Source organism: Labrus bergylta, chromosome 21 (assembly GCF_963930695.1).
Source record: "Labrus bergylta chromosome 21, fLabBer1.1, whole genome shotgun sequence".
NCBI classification, from domain to species: domain Eukaryota; kingdom Metazoa; phylum Chordata; class Actinopteri; order Labriformes; family Labridae; genus Labrus; species Labrus bergylta.
Window position 1 is genome coordinate 12,786,321 of NC_089215.1, and position 20,796 is coordinate 12,807,116.

The following is a 20,796-nucleotide window of genomic DNA, read 5'->3' on the forward strand; positions in this document are numbered from 1 at the left end:
CTGACTGCTTGCACAGATTGTCAGTCAGTGAAGATAGAACATAAATGCTAACGGAGATTTTTAACATTACCAGCTACCTCCCTATTAGCTTGTATTTTTATGGTCTACATTTTGAATGTGAAAGCTAAGCCACATAAACCCTTTGTTCCTATGTGTCCCTCCACATTAACCTTAATCTATTGATAAGTATTGACATATTTTCCACTTAAGCAGCAGAAAGAAAACATGCTCTTAATAAAGATCTGATGCTAGGTAGCTACAGTAGCTAAGTAGCCTGCTATCAATCTTATCTTTTTATTATTTCAAAAATATCTCAATGAGTTATAGAAAAAGAACTTCAAATGACCATTTTTCCTGGAGATGAAGTGTTTTGAGGTGGTTCTCTTGAAGTTTTTACAAGAAATTAGAGCATTGATCTCGAGGATATAGTGTTCAATATGAGAGAAGCTCTCTTTTTACACCCCTTTTTTATGGCAAACACTTACAGTAGCTACAGAATGATTTTCAACTTGACTAAAGCAAAAGTTGTCAACTCAAGTCGAGGATCAGGCTGTAGAATATATTTTTTTCAAAAGGGCTTCAAATCCTTGTATACTTAAAAAAAACTGTCTTGAGACCCTCATTCTAGTACAAAATTAAAGCGCTGCATGTCTTGCTTCATTCATATTGATGTTACTCTGAAAAAAGACAATTTATGGCAGCTGCCCTTTGTATACATATACCATATAAACTGTATATAAACTATATGACAACCAAACTTTAACTAATGTTTCCCAACCCAAACACAGGAAACAACTTATCCATAGAGCCAGGAAACTGTGGTTTATGGAACTTTTAGTAATTACTCATTTGTCCACTAGAGGGTGCTCCTACTTTCATTAACATCCAGTCTATTTCCTCACTGCTTGGTTGTTGTATTCTTCACAGTCTGTGTGTTCAGCATCAGTTTTTATACATGTTTTATTTAGACTCAGACAAAAAAATAGATGTAGACATGCTAATGCTGAGTGCACATGTGCTCTTTTAATTTAGATCTCATCTCAAACAGAGTAGTATAAAAATATAATTATTTGTCTTTTTAGTCAAATCCAAATTAGAGAAACTGCAAAGCCCCATATATTTCAGTCAACATGACTGAGGAACAGTCCTTTAATTCAAATATTTTATGAACTTTTTTAACGTTTCAGTATTTAAATAACCATTACAACACATCAAATAAATAAATAAGTTACATTTACAATGCTGCCATAGAAACTGTGAGAAAAAATAACTTAGCCGCTCATTTCGTAACAAAATCAAGTCTGCAGGTTGAACCAGGTCAGTAAATAAAATCTATTTTTAGAGGCACATCCACAGTGTTAGATCTGTTTTCACTTGTCCATGGAGAGCTGAGGACTGCCCACAGTGTTTAGACCCATTCCAAGAAGATCATCAGAGTCCACGTTGAAATATCTCTCATTGTTTTGTGGCTGTTCAGGCACACTCTCGCCTGCCAAAGTATTCCTGAGTGGTAGGAATCGAGTGAAGGGGACCGCGTGTCGGTCTGGAGAGTGTTTGGATGCCAGAGACACCGGGACTCCATGGTGTGAGGAGAGGAAACGAGTGTATCCGTCTGCCAGGAGCAGCTCTCTGAAGGTGCAGTCGGCTTCCACGTATTGTCTCTGAAAGTGACAACATAAGTGAGCTCTCGGTGAAGGGCTTTAAGGACAGAGGCTTTAGGATATAAGAGTTCACTTTGATTACCGTACCTGCCCCCTTAAATGGCCTTCACTGTCCATACAAAGAAACAGAGCTGCAGACCGTCCTTTGATGACTACATTTCCTGGATTTATAGATTTAAGCTCCATCACACCTGGAAACACAGAAACATCCAAAGATGGGTCTTCTTTGCAAATGGTTCTAATTTGTCACAAAAATCTTTTTTTTTATTATTTTTTTTTTTTACTGGATTAATAGACAAATACTCACTTTGAGGAGTCTGAGCATCACTTCCTGACACTCTCCCATCCAGAGTCATCTGCAGATACATGCCTCTTCTATGATTGTCTGCAACAAGGAGAAAGAGATCAACATCATGAAGAATTCCTTCCATATTGGCATGAAAGACTTTGCTGAACTGCAGAGGAAAGCGTTGTGATACCTGTGTAGAGCAGCACCTCTCGAACTTGATTATTCAAGTTTGAAAGTGGGTTGGAGTCAGGGAGATAAAATGGCAGAGAGAAAGGAAGTGAGATGATAAAGAGGAAAGCAGGCAGGTAAAAGGTCAAGGTATGTGGAAACAGAAACATTTGGAAAAAATAGTATAAATAGGAATAAATAGAAAATAAATATCTCTATAGTAATAAAAAAGAAATAGGATAAATTGAGTTGAAGCGAGTGTTTTGTAAATTCTAAACAGGAGCATCTTTTGGGTCCTTTTAAAGGTCTTTGAAGAAGGAGGTCCCACTTCCACAGTGTAACACATGAGTCAGACATTTCTTCATAATTGAACTGTGATTTAATGGCGAGAGGAAAACTTCTGTTTAGAGTCTATGTATGGGCCTCTTCCGGGTTGTAGAGGGCAAGAGCTGCCCGTAAAGCAGCATAGCTTCAGGTGGGATAAAATGAGTCTGAGTTCTTAAACGATGGATAAATAATGATGTTTTGTTTTATTATGTTGCAGTTTTCTGTCCTCATTGGGGTTTCTTTGATACAAATCATTCAATATGATTCTGAGTCAAAGTGGTTCATGTTGTTACTGTATGTAAAATATGTTCAAATTGATTGCTTGCTTAACTTTCTATTAGAAATACAAATACTTTCCTGCCCTATTCAAACAACATTTCTTCATTAATACTTTTGTTTGTTTTTCATGATCAATCATTTTCATTTTCCCTCCAAGTTCTAAATTACCACATTGCCCTATTAGTGACCTTATTTAGTAGGCTATCACCTTAAATATTTGAGTGCAATAGGACAACTAACTTTGAATCCCACTTACAAGGGTCAGTAACTATGCGTTGTGTCAAAGCAGGGATTTTCCATTCAAGCCTACTTCAAAGATACACACATTACCCCACAGCTAAAGGATGTCTCACAAACACATCTCTCCACGTCATCTGCTTAATAAATTATAATAAACAAGTACAAGTGAAGTTTTATGGTGTTTATCTTATTTTGACGGTATGTGTGTTTGATGGAAGATGGGGATGAGTGGGTGAATCGGATTTCCCAGCAGGAGACGAGTGTTTACGTGACTGCAGCTGTGTAGTCACAAGAGAGGCTCTACGTCAGCTCTTAACTTATTAACGCTTGTCTCCCTACAGTCTATCCTCATCTCAAATGTGATGCTACTTAGGCTATGTCACGTGGTCACGTGATCTAGTTTCCCAGTTATTCACTTGTCAATTAAAACAGTCTCAAAGCCACACTTAGATAAAATGACGTGATATTACATTTTCAAGGTCTCATATTCTTCTGGATTTAAGAATTTATTCATGACACCCCCAAGAGCATACTTTTTTTTTTTTTTTGTGAGAAAAACACATTATATTGTAATGTGAACATAGACTCCATCAGTACGGAAGAGGATTAGGACCGCTGAAAAAAATAGATTTTTGAGTTCTGACTTTTTTTCTCAGAATTATGGGAAACAAATGTCAAAATTAAAAAAATTATTTTCAGTGGCCCTATCCTCTTTTCTGTACATAAGCATTAGTATAATGTGGAAATTGTGTCAATGTCAAAAAAGCTTGTTTTTTTTCTCTCTCCATTTATTTTTAGTTGATAGAAAAAAGTATCTCCCATCTGTGCCCTGGTGTGGGAAGTGAAGTAACATTAGAATAGACATTAAAAACGTATTCATAGCTTGTTAAACACAACAAATATTATTACTAAAAATAGAATACAATTTATGGAGTCTGCCAGGAGATGGCGCTAAAAACTTCCATCATTCTCGTTACCAGTTTGCTCATGGAAAACTGCCATGTTGAAGTGAGGTGAGAAGAGAATGTTTTGGGCTGTGGTGATTTGGGGGATTTCTGGCTCGTTTGAAGCTCATGTGAGAAATGTGTAGTTGATGGTGAAACACTGAAATGAAACCAATTCCTCTGTATGACCTGGAAAAGCGATGAACCCTGTCGACCATCAGCCACAGCAAAGATATAGTCAGCTTCATGACCGTAAGGGGTCCGTGTCAAACATGGCTCAGACCGGAAGTGCCTTGTTTGACGTTTTCTAGGAAAAGATTTGCAGTGATTGATATGTTGTGATGTTTTTGTTGTTGTTACAGGAAGTAGATAGTTACACATGTAGGCTACAGGAGATGATCAGCAACGACATCAGACCTACCTCAAGCAAAAAGGATGAAAAATGTTTCAAAGTCTTAGCCTGGTTTCATCACTTTATCCAGGCGTGTCATCTCTGGATCATATTTGACAAATAAGCAGGACTAAGCACTATCTGTCATTTATAATATTAAATATATAGCCTATTAAAGGAGCTGGCTCATAAAGCAAAGTTGTCAGCAACCAACACTTAATTACTTGTTATGATGAAGGGGTTTCTTATAAGATTAGATGAACATGTATTTAAAACCCCAGCAGTGACATTTTTCATTTCTAATTAAGGATGTGTATCAAAAGCTCAATGGAAAGATTCATTCAGATTTATATTTCTTAAAAGTCAGCACAAAAACGAACGTAGTTTACAAAATGACAAAACAATTAAAAAAAATAAAAAAATCAATCCTGCAGGGAAATAAACAGGTGAACTATTTTTAACCTCCACCTCCATTTGTTAACAGCACATGGTGGAAGGGTTTCCTCCTCCTGTTTTGGCTCCTCTCCAGACCTGCTGTGATCAGTTCATGGCTGACTGAGTAAAAGCTAACATGCAGAATATGTTCTCAGAAGAATATGTCCGTGTCTACTTCTAATCTAATTTTCAGATATTAAACGTAGTCGTTGACAGAGGGCACAGATGAGCTAGCGGTTAGGTCGTGCCCAATGTGTGGAGGCAATGGACTTTCAAGTGGGTTGCCCGGGTTCAAGTCCCACCCGTGGCTCCTTTCCTACATTCTCTACCCTCTCTTTCCAGATTTCATACTTTTTTCACTGTCCTGTCCAAAAAAAAACAAACAAAATAAATCTGAAAGAAGTCATCATTAACAGCACCCCCTTTACTCACCTGCACTCCATCGCACCTTGCCCTGCCTTTGTCTCTTGCATTTTGAAGGTTTCACTCATGCTGCTCAATGCTAAGTTCATCTGCCATGTGTTCTTCAGAAGATGACATTCTAAGCATAAACCCAGCATCTGCATTTCTATATCTGACGTCGTCATTCTTACCTGAGGTCTTTTGTCAGCTTAAGCGGAAAGTGAAAAGAACTCCTTCAGCCCCATTTTACAGGTATGTTTTTTTAATTACAGCTTTTACAATCAGTATCATCATAATTATTATCATATTATATTCAATTATCATCACTACTCTCCAATAATATGAATTTAAATCATAACACAATTTGTTTTTTTGTTTTTTCTCAAAATGTACACATACAAGTAGCATATCTTAAATGTCCATAATTTAAAACATATTTCCTTTTTCAACCTCAAAATGAACTTACAGTCAGTCTTTAAACTAAGTATGAAATGAACGTACAGTTTAATACACACACACACATACATACTGTACATACATACATACAATAGCAGTTATCATAAAAAATGATAAAAACAAAATACACACATTTTACAAAGTCCCCAGGCGTTCACATCATTAGATGATTGATATCATGACGTTCACTCTAAAATGGTTGATTTTGGCATGCATATTAACACAAATGCTTAACTCTTTTTTTTAATCCGGTTTGAACTGGATTTTGTTGTAAAAGCACTTTGCTAATTGTCTCATTGTCTGTCTTATTCACATTTGTGCATCTCATGTCTGTTATGGCTTAAGAACATACTTTTTTCCCCCCCGTGTGTACACTTTTACTCTCCCTTTGAAGCTCCCTCGCCCAAAACCTGACTGTTTTTTTTTTCTTCTTGTTGTTGCTAGGCAGAGTATGTTCTATCATCAGTCTAAATCGCCTGCGAGGATGCGTGTCAGGGGTGTCGTTCTCTTTAAATGAACAGGAATGCATTCTCTGATTTAAAAACTATAAATCCTTTTGTGTCAATAGTGCCATCTCACTCTCAAAAAACAGAAGATGAATTCACAATAGGCGATGGTCACTTTCTACAGGCCACTTTCTACAGAGTCAAACAGCATCATGCCACAACTATGGATGAATGATGGAGTGAGAGAGAGAGAGAGAGAGAGAGAGAGAGAGAGAGATGGATGAACGGACATTCACTCATTATTTTATCATCTTTTTAGAAAGCATTCACTCAGTGTCTTTGATTCTTCAAGGCGCTGGCCTCGAATGTCGGTCATCTTTTAGAGTCCATGTTTGATTTTGATGCTTACTTTGCGTCCACAATTTTTTTTTCTCCTTGGATTAGGAAATAGGAGGAGGGTTTCTACAAAAAGAAATTAAATATGCGCATGTTAAGAACCACAGTAGCTCCTGTTGAGATGAAATGATTGATCTGAGTGCACACATGCTATTTTTAACTACGGATTACACATGTCAGCGAGGGTGCTTTCTCACCTGGTGTGCTTGTCTTTTAGCAAGAATATGTCCTCACAGACGCAGACTCTCCTCTTGGACCAGAGTTCACTAAGAGAGAGGTAAACAATAAATACAAGTCACTCAGGAAGTTTAAGACAAACGGACCAAACTCTGAAGCTACTATAAGGTTTAAAAGTTGAGTGAACTGTGGTTCTGATTTCTAGAGATGTTCTTCATAATGCCAAAGTGCTTCTTTACTCCCAATGACTGTGAGGAAAGCTGTTGGTTTTAGCTTTGAAATGTCATACTATGCTTCCTCTTAAGATTAATTTAAGGAGTTTTGTATAGATAAAAAGCATGTTTGTAGGAAAACATTGGTAAGTATGAGGGCTAATGGCGGGACTATGTTAGCTTAACTGAGAAACAGCCTGTAGCTCGTCTGCCAGGCTCTTTTCAGAGGTCACAAAATCAACCAATCAGCGGCTCTAAACATAAATTTGCAAGCTAATCAGCCAATAACACTTCACTGTCTCCACAGTCTCTGGTCGGCTAAGCTAAGCTAGGTTTAGCATTTAACCAAAATGTCTTTGATATGATGTGTTATATCAAAAGTGTCTGGTTTCTTAATCATGACATATTTCCATGTGAAACAGGTTAGACCGGTCAGAAATAGAGTTTGGTGGCGGATGGGTTAGATTTAGAGATGACAAGTAGTAGGGGGAAAAATCTGACTTTAAGGCTTTTAAACGTGTCGCAGTGTGACAATATCTTTCTATTCTATATCTCCTATTAAAGCGGCTTCAAGCCTCCAAAAAATACATAAAAACACATCAGAATTCTAAATCCCGTCACTCTTAACACACACAAAAAAAACATGTGTATGTGATGTTTGTTCAAATTGAACACAGTTTGTTCAATTTATATAATTGTTCTGCTTTCAACTCTTACCAGATTATGATCGCACAACCACTAAATGTTCATGTTTATTGTCCATAGTCCACATGTCGGCCTATGAGGCTGGTAATGTTTAAGTCTAAATGTCTCACACTTTGCGGCAAAGAGTTTTTTTAGTTGCCGAAAAACTGATGAACACATGCAGCTGCTTGGAGTCATCAAACAGCTGTTACATTTTGACATTTAAATAAACTGACTCACAGGTTTTTTATTCAAGCACTATTTGCCTTAGCTGGTAAGAAGAAAGCATTTCTGGTTACACTGACATCATGTTTCTTCTCACAAAGGTTTAAACAGAGAGAAACCACAGAGTATAGCTTTGTGCTACCCACTCACCTTCGCTCTGGACTTTCCTCAGGGTGACGGAGGGCGTCGCGATGGCAGAGGCACGGAAGTTGGCAGGTAATGTTTCTGAGGAGTCGGCGGTCATTCCGCGGAGGTCCTTCTCCCTGAACATCTTCCTCCATGACGGTGAACGCGTGAATGTTTTGGTGCCGTCCTGCAGGGACAAAGAAATAACACCAGTGATTAAAAGTAATAGCAATCAGTGTAGAGATGAATCATTATGCATTTGTGAGGTTTAACAGACTTGTATGTGACAAAGCAGGATTTGTTGTGACACTATTACACAGACACACAATTTTCAGGGCTGGATGCTGTAACTAAGCAATTAGCACTGATGTAAACACAGCTGAACCAATCTGGCATGGTAGCAATTGCCAGCATTGGTGCACTTCTTGTTCTTATAAATGCTATCTTTATTAGAACAAGACAGATTTCACTTTATTGTGTCACACAATTGACAAAGAGCAAGACCTGAAAAGTTTGGATCAGAGGTCTTTTACTTTTTAAAGTGAAATAATCTTAGTCGAGGAAGTTCAAACCACAAATCACAGAATGATTTTCAACCGACAGTCTGCCTAGTTGTACCTCATCGGGCCTCCTCTCTGTTCCCATCGAGATGAGAGCATTGTACTCCTTCTCCAGGACCTGCCTCGCCTGAAACAAAATCCACATTTGAATCAATGAAAAGTCAGAAATGTGAATGATCTAATAAGCAAACAGAAGATGTTTGAGATATATGCACACCAGAGATGTTTTGCTACATTAAAACAGACCATCGAGAAGTTGTGCTATGGTGTACCTGTGTGTTCTGATTGGGTATCTGGAGCAGGAGCGCTAAGTCCGTGTAGTCAAAGGTGTCATCAAGAGCCAGCAGAGAGCCGTGCACTCCGCTTTCTAACAGATTGTCTGCAAACTCCTTCAGCCCTATAGACTGCACCCAGCACATCACTCGCTCATTGGACCAAACCATGACATCTGAGGGGAAACGCAAAGACAGGCAGTTAAGTGTAGATCATCAAAGTGTGTGTTAAATGTTTTGCTCTGATATGATGTGTGAAAACGCCTCACCTTGGTTATGGTGCTGACTTTCATCCCTCCTCCTCTCCAGCTCCTTCCTGTCATAGTTCAAGCGCTTCAGGCACATGATGCCGTAGTGAAGACTCACCCTGTCAGTTACAGACGGAAAAATAGAAATTAATGCGACGGACATATTTGAAGACTTTTTTTGCAGCCATAGGTTTGGATTTGGATGTCACTATCTTATTATTTTGGATCCACAAGATACCATATTTGGATGTACGGATGAATACACTGACTGAAAGGTTTCTAGGGTAGGGACTTGTCAATCACAGGTAGCTCTAAAGGACACTGAGGTTTATTGTTGAATTTTCTGTAAACGGGGACAACATTCAAAGAACTTGCATCACGCTACATTCAAGACTACTTGAAACTAATAATTGATACATTTAAGAAATGAGGAAAATGTGTAGAGAAGTTGGTAGCGTCGTTGTCTCTGAACCGGAAATCCCCAGCTCCTGCATCAACATGTCCAATGTGTCCTTGGGCAAGACACTTAACCCTGAATTGCTTCGTCAGCGGCGTATGAATGTGTATGAAAAGGATTAGTTACTTCTAACGGTCTCACTACATAACAACCTCTACCATCAGTGTGTGAATGGGTAATTGTGACATACGGTGTCAAAGTGCTTTCCGTAGTCAGAAGACCAGAAAAGCCCTATGCAAGCTCAAGTCCATTTACCATTTATTAATCTACTGGGAAGTAGGGTCATTTAATCAACTGGTTCAACAAAATAAGACTTTTTTTCGTAGCTAGTGCAGTGCCCTCTTAGAAAAATGCAGTTCTACGGCTCTTACACATCGGCTTTAGTTTTAAAAACAAAACAGTATGTCAACTTTTTTTTATACAGTCTATGTTGGAGGTCCAACAACATAAATCATTATCATGAGTGAGTGACACCTGTGGAAACTGTCCACCATCTTCAGCTGGCCCCTCAGTTCTTTCTTGGTGAGGTGATCGAGCATTCGGGCATCCACCAGGGACTCCATGAAGTAGGAACGGTACTGTGGCAGACCCAGGCTGGGCAACCACTCATTTCCCACCCACTCGTGGTTCATGTCTCCATAGGCCAGGATCTAGAGGATGGTGTATGATGGAAATAGTTTTAAAGGTATTATAAGAGGTGCTTTATAAGTCAATAGCAAAGTGTTTGGTTGGCTTGCGGCTTTTAGGGATGCCTTGCAAAAAAACTAGAATGAATAGATTCAAATGATCCTGAAGTTTATTTCCCATACAATACTACTATAATACTCAGACAGTGCACAATAATGTTGTTATTATCTCTCCGATGGTCTCTGTAAATGTACCAAGGCCCCTCTGATTGAAATGTTGTTAACAAGAGATTTACCACAGTTTAACCTCTTTATGACAGAAAAAGCTCAAAGACTGCATCCCCTGGCTCATCATAAATTAAAGCATTAATTTCCACATGGATAAGGCCATCCAAGATTATGGAATATGCTAGCTAGCATGTAATATTTGGAATCTGAACAGAATTCAAATGTAATAAGTTGTTTTTGTAATCAAAAGTGTACCACTAAGTGTTTTCCTGAGTGATGAGTCAGTTTTCTTTTTAGAACAATGAAGGTCATGTTATACTGCACGATGTAAAGATGGTCTATATTTGCGACAAGTATTTTTCTTATTAACTTTTTTTTTTTTAAATCTTTATTCTTTTGTGAAATTAATCATTTTTATCATCACTTTCTTGCTTTAACTGCCTTTCAAGATCCACCTCTCTTTGGCATGATGGTTAAATGTTTATTTTATCCTCCTATGTTCCTGCCTCTACTTTGTCAGTCAAAGAACTTGGTAAACTTGCTTTTTAAAGGTGCTTTGCTGTAAACAATAATGAATTACTATTATTATTATAAAAACTCACCTGGTCCCAGCTGAACTCTTTCTGCTCCTTTTGGGTCAGGCAGAAAAGGAATCAAAGAGAAAAAGGGAGAGACAGTTGCAAGGAGAGGGACAGATCACCAGAGGGAGAGTGTGTTTGTGTGTGTTACAGAGAATCGGGACAAAAATGAGAAGAAGAGAGGGAGGCAGAAGAAGGAAAAGTGTTGTTAGTGAGTGAGAATTAGTTGGAAAAAGCACCACATCGAAACAGATTCTAAGGGGATAGTAAGGGACAGGGATAGCCAAACACGCCTAATCAGAGACAAAGAAGAAGAAAAGAGCTGATCAATGTGAGACCTTTGCTCAGTTATAAGAGGCCAAAAATTATACAATTCATTAAACAGCTACAAATATAAAAGTAAATCAATGTCTTACAAATTTAATTCTGTTACCATTCATTGTAAAAAATGACATTCTTACTGGTTTGGTGGCAGCAGTTAGAGACTCCATCTCAGCATGTGTCATCCAAATATTACTGGTCGACTGTAAACAGTAAACACATTATTGCCATGTAATATTTTAATGATTTCCGAGCTGTGTTTATTTTCTCATTTTAAAGCTGCATCATGATTTTTTTTAACGGAGCCTTACAGAGCGAGTGCTTGCAGGTGCAGACGGACTAGTGAGGGAGACCATTTCCTGGATGGCCAGGCGCAGTTTGAGCCTGTGCAGAGGGTTGCTGATGCCAATCTCCCTCTGGATCTCTGTGTCCGACAGGTTAGCCATAATGGCACCACTCTTGACGTTGGCACGACAGGCTGCGACGTACCAAGCCGGCATCCCGACCCACAGCTGGATAAACAGAACGAAGATGTTAGGTGTCATGATGATACTTCACAAACTATCAGGTGAGAGTCACTCTGCCCTAACCTGACCCTATTACTAAAATGAACCCCAGCTGTCTAGATTCCTAGTGAGGATGTGATATGAACACATTAGTCACACAGTGTATGCATACACTTAAACGAACTGAGCCTCCAATTCAACAGAGCTGCTTCATGTCTTACCTCCAGCCATGTGACAACAGTCGGGCCATCCCATGAGGCGAAAGGCAGACCTTGACGACAGGCTTCCTCCAATAGGTCGTGCCTGGCAGGGAGAGTGGAAAACACATGTTTGACAGATTCCCATTTTCATATCTCACTTTACCACTTTATAAATAGAAAGCTTTGATACCAGGACATCTTCTGCCTCGCTGCGTCTTTTATAGAACCTTTCTTACAACAAACATAACATTTCACTGATATGTTGATATAACGAGGGCCTTCTTCATAAAAAGCTTTGAGGGAAAGCAACACAAAGTCATCATTCAAAATGAATGATGAATCAGAATTATATGGTCTAAAATTCTTGAATAGATATTAATCCTAGCAGCAACACTGTGGACCGGTTGAAAATGATTTAGGGAAGACAGAGTACTTCTCTTGGAGAATGCATTTCAAAAATCTAGACCAGACAAAATAAAAACAAAACATGGGCAACTCTTTGAGAATCCTTAAAGGATTCATTTTTGAGGAACTTTTGAGTCGTCCAGTGACTTTGATAAAAAAGCAGGTAACATAAAAAAACAGTATTAGTGGATTATCAGGGGATAAATAATGTGGTTTCATCAGCTAGCATTGCACTTTAGCTTTCTGAATAACACTAGAGACATGTACAAAAGGTGACTGATCTCACTTCTTTTTGCTGCGGCGATCTTTTTCCACTGTTCCAGTCCCAAGTTTGGTCAGGCCTAAGGGGTCAGCTGAACCCAGGTCATCAGAGGGGGTTGAGGCTGGAGAGGTCAACGGTTACAAACCATTGTTATCATATAAATATCAGCCTTTCTGTTAACAACTCTCTGACTTTAAAGAACATACAGCTGGATCACAAACACTGCTTACTGAACAAGTACTTTTCACTGTTTACTGACCCAGAGAGGATGATTCGCGACCAGGTGCACCGATCCGCCCCTTTTCCTTTTTGCCAAAGAGACGACCAATGGACGACTTAATGCTTTTCTTTTTGCTGGCTTTGTGGAGGGAATCCTGGCTAGCAGTGATGGCACCATCAGCAGAGAGGCTACAAGGACAGAACAGTGAAATCGAAGCAAACTCAAAGCACAGCTAAAGGCTAGTTTGGTAGCCAAATAATCCATTTATGATATAAACTTTCTTGAGAGTACCTGCGAAATTCACGGTGGTCGTCTAGTCCTGCCCCTGGGTGAGTATGTGTCATCCTGTCCAAGCGTAGGGCTCGAGGAATAGAAGGGTTGGAGTCGATCAGGGCAAGAGCTCTGCACTCTTCACCCTCTTTGCTGTTCTGCCGGGTGGAAAGAATTGGGTCAGTTTCCCTTATTTAGCCTTTTTTTTCCGAATTCATTTCGGAGTTGACTCAGTACCTGTCTGTCAGATTCCCTGGCAGGGGAATGTGGCAGGCGAGGCGTGGAATGTCCCGAACTGGGTGGTGAAGGAGACGCCAACGTGGAGGAGGTGATGGAGGGAGTCATGTAGCCCCTCCCGACACTGTCCCGACCTCCCAGCGAGGAAGGTGGAAGAGGAGAGGCATCCAGGGCCACGCTGCTGACCCGGCTCTCTATCTCTTCTGCCCTCAGCTCTGTGCTCTCCTTCTCTTCCTGAATGAGCCTAAGAGAAGAGAGGGAAGAGAAAATTGTACTTTCTTTATCATAACACAAATCCACTTCCTTCCTTCCTTTCTTCCTATTAAAGGAAGGTTAAAATCTTGGGTTTCCCAAAAAGTCTAAGGCTCTGGATAAGAAACACAAAGACATTATCAACATGAATCTCACTTAATCTCCTTGTTGATTGCCTCCAGCTGCTCCTGTAGCATGATGGCCAAAGTCTGTACATCTGTCTGTCCGCTGGGGGAGAGCAGGTCTAATCCAACCTGAGTCTCCCTGTCGTCCTCATCATCAGAGCAGACTCCGTCCACTCCCCCATCATACCCAAGACCCATCATAGAGCCGTTATCCCAATCGCCACCCCCCCACCGGCCACGGTGTGTCCTCCTGACCACCACCCCACTAGAGGAGCTGCTGTAGCCAGCTGGGAGGGAGCCTCCACCCTGAGGGTAACGCAGCTCTGAGGCACTCCCTGGAAGAGATCTCCGAAAAAGGGTGGAGGGAAGTGAGCTCACACTGCCCGCCCTAAGGTGAGATACAGAAGTCAGTTATTATGCCACAACACTTGAAACAGCAACATCCCCATTTTCTGAGAGTATAGTGCCATCACTCCTATACAAATGAAATGCATTCGTAAATATCATTTGCATATTTTTCAGGCAAAGCAAAACATTCTTTGTACAGAATGAATAATTTATTGTGAGACAAAAAAAAGTACAATGCAACTTAACAGTGTAGTAAACAAATATTTGTACTCAAAAGAGACATTATTCATAAATGATCCCCCCCTGGGAGACTTTGTGTTTTATTGCGACATATGGCAAAAAGAATGTCCTGTAAAGGTTCACTGTATCTAACCTTGAGTAAGAAGAGCCAGGTCTGCCTCTCAGCTGATCCAGCTCCAGTTGGATTCGCTCCAGCTCAGCAAGGAGCTGTTCCTGAAATACAGAGAAAAACAAATACACAAGGTTTTTCGTTCGTCTTTTTTTAACATGGGACATCTTGTTTGTGATGAAAAGTGGGATTCTTGAGAACTGGGAGAAGATTTATAGTAAATAATTGAAGGTCAGCTACTTCACAGTGTAGACAAAAATGTAAATTTTCTTCCGAAGAATTGAAGTTCTTGCTTTTAGCGGTTTGTTGATACACACGCTTTAAGAATCTCTCAGACAAGAACATGAAAATACAAATAATACAGCTGGAAAGGGGAATACCTTATTAGCCAGAAGATCATCTTGGATTTTCTTCATATTGGAAAGTTCCTCTGAGAGAGCATTCTAACAGAGCAGACGCAGAAGAGTCAGAACTTTTCATTTTATCACAAAATATGCATGGCCACTAATAAGTGTGCTCTGTACCTTCTCCTCCAGTGCTGCCATCCTCTCTTTGAGGTGAAGCTGCAGCCTCTCATTGGACTCAGACAGAAGCTTGTCCACTGTATCTGAGAGGCGTTTGTTGTGTTCGTCATTCATCTTCTCCCTTTGCCTCGCCTGGAATCAAGCAAAGCAACAAGAGAGGTGCTCGCCATATAGAAGGAAAACTTTGATTTTGCCTTAAAATGAGAACTGCATCAAAGATGAGAAGAACAAATGACGCTACCCTCTGAAGCTCTTGGTTCTTCTCCTCGAGTTGAGCTTCCATTTGTCTTAGTCGCTCCTCAAAGTTCCCATGGCGCTCCTCTGCCTGTTACGGAGCATAAACATGTTTCTAACGCATGAACAGACTGAAACTCTTAAGGATATTTTTTTTAATGGAGAAGCATGGCTCAATGATTAGTTGTTCAAGATGAGGAGACGTTGTGACAGCGTAGTCAGTCAGGTGCAGCGTGGGAAAGCACTCGACACAAAGTACCTTGTTGAGAGCAGCAACTCTTTGTGCCAGCTGGGCCTCGATCTCAGGCAGCGTCTCTGCCCTCTGTAGAGTCTGCTGGAGCTTCTGCTTGGCCTCATCCAGACGTTCCTGTAGCTGTCTGTTCTTCTCTTCACTCTGGAAACAGCAATAACACAAATGTACACTATCAGGACCAAGATCAAAAATCATTTTAAAAAAAACATACCAAACCAATTTTTTTGATTTTTAAATGTTGCAGCCTCTCACTGGACATATAGCCCTAATTTCATTATAACTGTAGTTCGATTATTTGAGATACTCCTTACCTGTCTGTGCAGGGATTCCTTGCTGGCCAGCTCATTTTCCAGCTTGTCTTTGATATCATGGAGAGAAGTCGCCTCCCTCTGGGCGCTGAGGTACCTGCAATCGTCACCAAGCCACCACAGAATTATTTGGGCTGCAATTTTCAGCTGACATATGGGTTTATTGTGACTATGTGAAAGGTTCATTGGTACAGCGGCAGTTTGATTTTTCACTATAATATTAGGTCATCACGGCCTATTACTGCACATGGTGGGGGGGCCCTTTGAGTGTTCATCCGATTACACTTCAGTCATTACTCTGCATTCACAGCATGTAGGCTAAACAAGCAATAAGAAGTTTCCCCCGTGCAGCTTGTAACGACGCCTACACTACTCGGGCTGAAAAACTCCTTCGCATTGTTTGGCTGATTTTGTTTTGCAATTTTTATTAAAAGATCGTCCTCCTGAGAGACGGTACAAAGAGTTGACAATGACTGATCATTCATTTTTGCTATTGGACTTTTTTTAGCAGGACAACTTTCATTGGGCCATTATTATTATTCAGGAGGCCTGCACACTTGCTCAAATGCCACACAAAAAAAAAGTTGTGATGCATAAAAACCCTTTTTTTGTGGCATTTGAGCAAGTGTGCAGGCCTATCTTCTTCCTCAGTTTGCTGTTTATGCACTGCCCTGCACCTACATGATGTGGGTATAACTACCTCCTTTTCCCATTATTATTATAATAAGCAAAAAAAAAGCAAAAAAAAAAAAAAAAGACAATCTAATACTTAAAATATATGATTTCAACTCAATTCTTAAAGGATACTGAACATGGCACTATAAAGAAGTCTGCCTATGCTGTAAATTGGATTTGAGGAGGCAGTCCTCAAGAGACATTCAAAGTTTCCAACAAACTGAGCCAAAAACACAGCTATGTACTTTCACACACCACTGCAACCTTAATGACAATGATGTACAGTAAAACAACTTTAAACTGTATAAAGCCAACAGGTGAGACATATGGTCCTTCTCCTGGGATCATTAAAGCTGATAATTCTAAAAGAATGTGTCTGAGGACCTCACTAAAACTCAGAAAAGATCTCTCAATCACAGCAAACGTTACCTGCGTTCTAGTGTTGTTATCCTTTCCTCCATGTCCTCCCTTTGGCAAAGGGCCTGGAAGAAGCAAAATGTATCATGAAACACAATAATATGAATGAATAAATGTCATGATATACACACAGTTGTTTTTACATATTTATTTTAAAAGGAATGGCCAGGAAACAAACTTTAACGTGTGGACGCCCTACTTCAATAATACATTTAAATACTGTGGGTGTCAACTTACAATCAACTTTTCTTTTTGTGTGTGTGTGTGTGTGGGGGGGAGATTATTTAGTCCTACAATTTTTCTAAATATACATTGCATACTTGTTTAATAATTCTCTTAATCCCCCCTCTTATTTCAAGGATTAATAATGTGTTTTAGCACTCCTCCAACATATGCCCATTGAGGTCAAATATACACTTGCATCCCTGGGACTCGAGGGAGCTCAGGGTCTTAGCCAGGAACAGACATATTGACCCTACAGACCTCTTTCACTTCCCGTTGGAGCTTCTGATTGGCCTCCTCCGACTTCGTCACCTCCCTCCTGGCTGCCGCAAGCTGTTCCTCTATTTCCCCAACCTGACGTGACACAACGAAGGGACACAAGATGACACTGATTGAACCCACATGCGTCAGTGTGAACTACAAAAGCACCAAATGTAAATAGACATGACAGTGATTCATTACAAATGTTGGCCTCCAAAATGTAAGATTCTTAAAAAGCATCCCTGACATAAGTGTAACACACTGAGAGTCTGATGCTCCAAAGTGAACCAGATGGAATAAACCTTTTTGTGCTTTGACCAGATAGTCACGGTTAAGTATTTGGTCTGTTAGTTATCTTTACCTAAATAGTGTTGAACCATTACACAATAATTAATTTGACAGTGCTTTATGCAGTTCTTTATGATTAGATTGAAAATCTGTCTTCAGATGTACTCTGCAGTAACATTTCGACTTTTTAAAGAAGCTGTAGTTCTGTTACTGGCCATGAGAGGGAGGAAGGAGACCTGTGAATGCACTGGGTGGAGAGAGACCCTCCTTTTTGGGACATACTGTCAGAAAAGCCTGAGGAAAATCTCTATTTAATAGGTGCACTATTGCTTTTTATTATTAAAGTCAGTATTCATTATATAAACTTAAATAGAACAGAGAAACATAACTTCAGTCATATTGTAGGAATACATCCAAATGCTTTTTTTTTTTTTTACATTTTTTGTAGGACTTTCAATCACCACAACTATTTTACAGTGCTAAAAAAACACAACCTTAAACCAATGGTTTGATTTTGTGGTAAATGCACTCGTTTTCTTACTTGCCAACACTTACAAAAGAGAAATACCTCTCTCATGAAGTAAATGATAAGACCGTTTTCTCAACTTATCTACACATGTAGTGGGAAATTATGTAAAACAGTTATTAAATCTGAGTCTGTAATAAACTAATTTGACATGTAAAAACTATAAATCAATTTTTTATGGAATTATTTTCAAGAAAATTTGAAAATATTCCTTCAACATTTAGCAAATACCCCTTCTCTAACTTTACATCAAATTTTCACTGAAAGACATATTTATTCCAACTGTGAAACATCAATTTGTTTCTTTACTAATTTCTGATTACAGTTCAGTAAATTATTTAAGTTAGTGATATAATTAGCATAATTTTAAAATAAAGATGGAAAATCTAAATAAGTGCAAACACTGCATAACGAAACCAATCAGTAAAATGACATGACATGTAAGCAACAGCAAAAAGCAAAAATAATATGCTTAGTAGAATTAAACATGGTAGAGTTATGAGAACACCCTTATTTTGTACGGAAGTGTTGTTTGTGTGAAGTGGAATGGTCATCAGCATTTTGACTAATCAGATTTATTTCCTGTGCAGGTGTGACCAAGTAAAAAATGTCCTCAGTGTCAGTGTATGAGAAATTTCCTTCCATAGAAAATCAATGTTTTTAGGGTCTCATACCATAACATAGGTAGATATAGTGACTATACATGTACCGTATTTTCCGCACTATAAGGCGCACCGGATTATAAGGCGCACCTTCAATGAATGGCCTATTTTAGAACTGTTTTCATATATAGGGCGCATAGAATAGAACGTGTTTACAACTGAACAAGGCTGGGCGATATTGTGAATATATAAATATAAATACGTATAAAACGTAACGTATAAAACTACAAAAACAAAAGTACATAAGACGATTTCCCCAAATAATAAATTATTTCTTTGACGTTTCTCTTAACTCTCAAAACGTAGTTTTATACGTAGTGCATTCACAATAACTCAACGTTGTTCAAACGTTAATGTGCATATTCACAATATCTCCCAGCCTTGTTCAGTTGTAAACACGTAAAAGAAACACAGTCTGATACCGCTAATTCAAACGTTAGTGCAGGGGTGCCCAAACAGTCGATCGCGATCGACAGGTAGATCGCTGACTGATTCTCAGTCGATCGCGAGATGTTTTGTCAGTATAAAATACAATTGTAAAATAGAAAAGTGATTTCAATTTCATCTCATTGCACTGTTTCCCACACACGATACCTGTGTTGGGAGCCCAAGTATACTTCCGACCTGTGTGTATTTAATTTTTCATTTATTCATGAAATTGCTGCGTGCATGAGAGAGCGAGCGAGAGAGCGAGAGAGAGAGAGAGCGCGCGCAAGAGAGAGTGCAGGCATGCGCAATGACGTGCAGGTAAAACCGGGGGGGGGTAAATGTTTTACAAAAAAGTCATATATAGAAACTATGCTACGAGTATGAAGCGCATTTGATGAAGCTGCAGCTACTTTTCTCTGCTCCTCTCTGCTGTCATGACTGTGAGCATCGCGGGGGACGAGACACACCAACAAACAGCGCAAACGCACACGCACACGCACACGCACACGCACATGCACACGCACATGCACACACACACACACACACACTTGCACTGGAGCGCCAGCCACCACGCGAACCTTTTTACTTTTTACTTTTAGTGCTACAGCACACAGTTGATCCGTGATCCGTACGGACCGAGGTGGGAACACACGTGATCCGGTCAAACAGTCGGTTGGACTTTACTCCGTTCACTCTCACCGTGTCTGCAGCTAATTTAACAAAAGCAAAATCATCTCACAGCAGCCTGCTGTAGTCTGTAGTCTGCATTATTTTTTACAGAACTCTCATTTATTATTTTCTGTTTGTTGTGTGAGTATTAAATGCGTTTGTAGGCTGTTGGTAAAGGCTATGGCTCACTATGTGGACTGGTAGATCTCAGCAGACTGGTAACTTTAAAAGTAGATCTTGGTTCAAAAAAGGTTGGGCACCCCTGCGTTAGTGCATAACTCAACATTGTTCAGTTACGTATAACACGTAAAGCTCACTTTTTCAGTTCATTCCCCGTCCACGAATCCCTCGAATTCTTCTTCTTCAGTGTCCGAATTGAACAGTTGGGCAAGTACGGCATCCAACATGCCCGGCTCCCTCTCGTCATTATCCGAGTCAGTGTCGCTGAGCGCCGTGTACAACCAGTATGGATCAACCAATTAACCAATTGATCCATATATAAGGCCCTCCGGATTATAAGGCGCACTGTCGTTTTTTGAGAAAATTAAAGGCTTTTAAGTGCGCCTTATAGTGCGGAAAATACGGTATATTGAGACAGCGTATGTTTAACATTAAACCATGTTTCCACATGAAAACTCAAATGTCTCCTTGTAAGAGAAATATCCTCACTTGGCAAAAAGGTCCTCACACTGAAGTACCAAACTTTGTATGGTCCCCACAATGACAGATACACAGAAACACACACTCACCTGCCGGCACATGAGGGCCAGCCTCTCTCTGAGCTGGGACAGTTCAGCTCTCTGCCGCTCTATCTCTCCTTCTCGCTGTCTTTCCAGCTCGCTATCCTCCAGGCCAGTGGAGGGACCATTTGGTAGTCGCTATAATGATCACAAAATAAAAAATTATAGTGATGAAGAAATATGAGAATCAGCTGAATATGAAAATTGAATATATGTTGCATATGGGTTATGTAAGACATTGAACTAAAATCACAAAGACACATCAT

The 20,796-nt window shown here is 39.7% G+C and overlaps 2 protein-coding genes across 2 annotated transcripts in view; both read right to left on the bottom strand.

The window, feature by feature from the left end:
• Positions 1 to 942: 942 nt before the first annotated feature.
• fgf21 (fibroblast growth factor 21) lies at positions 943 to 2,773 on the bottom strand. Its single transcript, XM_020640552.3, has 4 exons — positions 2,141 to 2,773; positions 1,969 to 2,046; positions 1,749 to 1,852; positions 943 to 1,661 (listed from the first exon to the last, which is right to left on the bottom strand). Exons 1-4 carry the CDS (start codon positions 2,286 to 2,288, stop codon positions 1,371 to 1,373), a joined length of 621 nt encoding a protein of 206 aa, XP_020496208.1. The 5' UTR covers positions 2,289 to 2,773; the 3' UTR covers positions 943 to 1,370.
• A 2,607-nt stretch (positions 2,774 to 5,380) lies between these two features.
• LOC109987734 (liprin-alpha-3) overlaps positions 5,381 to 20,796 on the bottom strand; it is a 29,263-nt gene continuing 13,847 nt past the window's right edge. The window contains exons 7-31 of the mRNA XM_020638923.3: positions 20,540 to 20,668; positions 17,217 to 17,309; positions 16,746 to 16,798; positions 15,645 to 15,738; positions 15,340 to 15,474; positions 15,088 to 15,171; positions 14,847 to 14,978; positions 14,703 to 14,765; positions 14,347 to 14,426; positions 13,657 to 14,013; positions 13,249 to 13,492; positions 13,033 to 13,169; positions 12,781 to 12,929; positions 12,546 to 12,642; positions 11,876 to 11,957; positions 11,460 to 11,660; positions 11,289 to 11,351; positions 10,852 to 10,878; positions 9,870 to 10,045; positions 8,960 to 9,057; positions 8,691 to 8,866; positions 8,477 to 8,545; positions 7,883 to 8,045; positions 6,632 to 6,700; positions 5,381 to 6,500 (exon numbers count right to left, since the gene is read on the bottom strand). Of these exons, the coding sequence (XP_020494579.1) occupies positions 6,648 to 6,700; positions 7,883 to 8,045; positions 8,477 to 8,545; positions 8,691 to 8,866; positions 8,960 to 9,057; positions 9,870 to 10,045; positions 10,852 to 10,878; positions 11,289 to 11,351; positions 11,460 to 11,660; positions 11,876 to 11,957; positions 12,546 to 12,642; positions 12,781 to 12,929; positions 13,033 to 13,169; positions 13,249 to 13,492; positions 13,657 to 14,013; positions 14,347 to 14,426; positions 14,703 to 14,765; positions 14,847 to 14,978; positions 15,088 to 15,171; positions 15,340 to 15,474; positions 15,645 to 15,738; positions 16,746 to 16,798; positions 17,217 to 17,309; positions 20,540 to 20,668 (2,955 nt within the window). The 3' untranslated portion in view covers positions 5,381 to 6,500; positions 6,632 to 6,647. The remainder of the gene's footprint in view (positions 6,501 to 6,631; positions 6,701 to 7,882; positions 8,046 to 8,476; positions 8,546 to 8,690; positions 8,867 to 8,959; positions 9,058 to 9,869; positions 10,046 to 10,851; positions 10,879 to 11,288; positions 11,352 to 11,459; positions 11,661 to 11,875; positions 11,958 to 12,545; positions 12,643 to 12,780; positions 12,930 to 13,032; positions 13,170 to 13,248; positions 13,493 to 13,656; positions 14,014 to 14,346; positions 14,427 to 14,702; positions 14,766 to 14,846; positions 14,979 to 15,087; positions 15,172 to 15,339; positions 15,475 to 15,644; positions 15,739 to 16,745; positions 16,799 to 17,216; positions 17,310 to 20,539; positions 20,669 to 20,796) is intronic.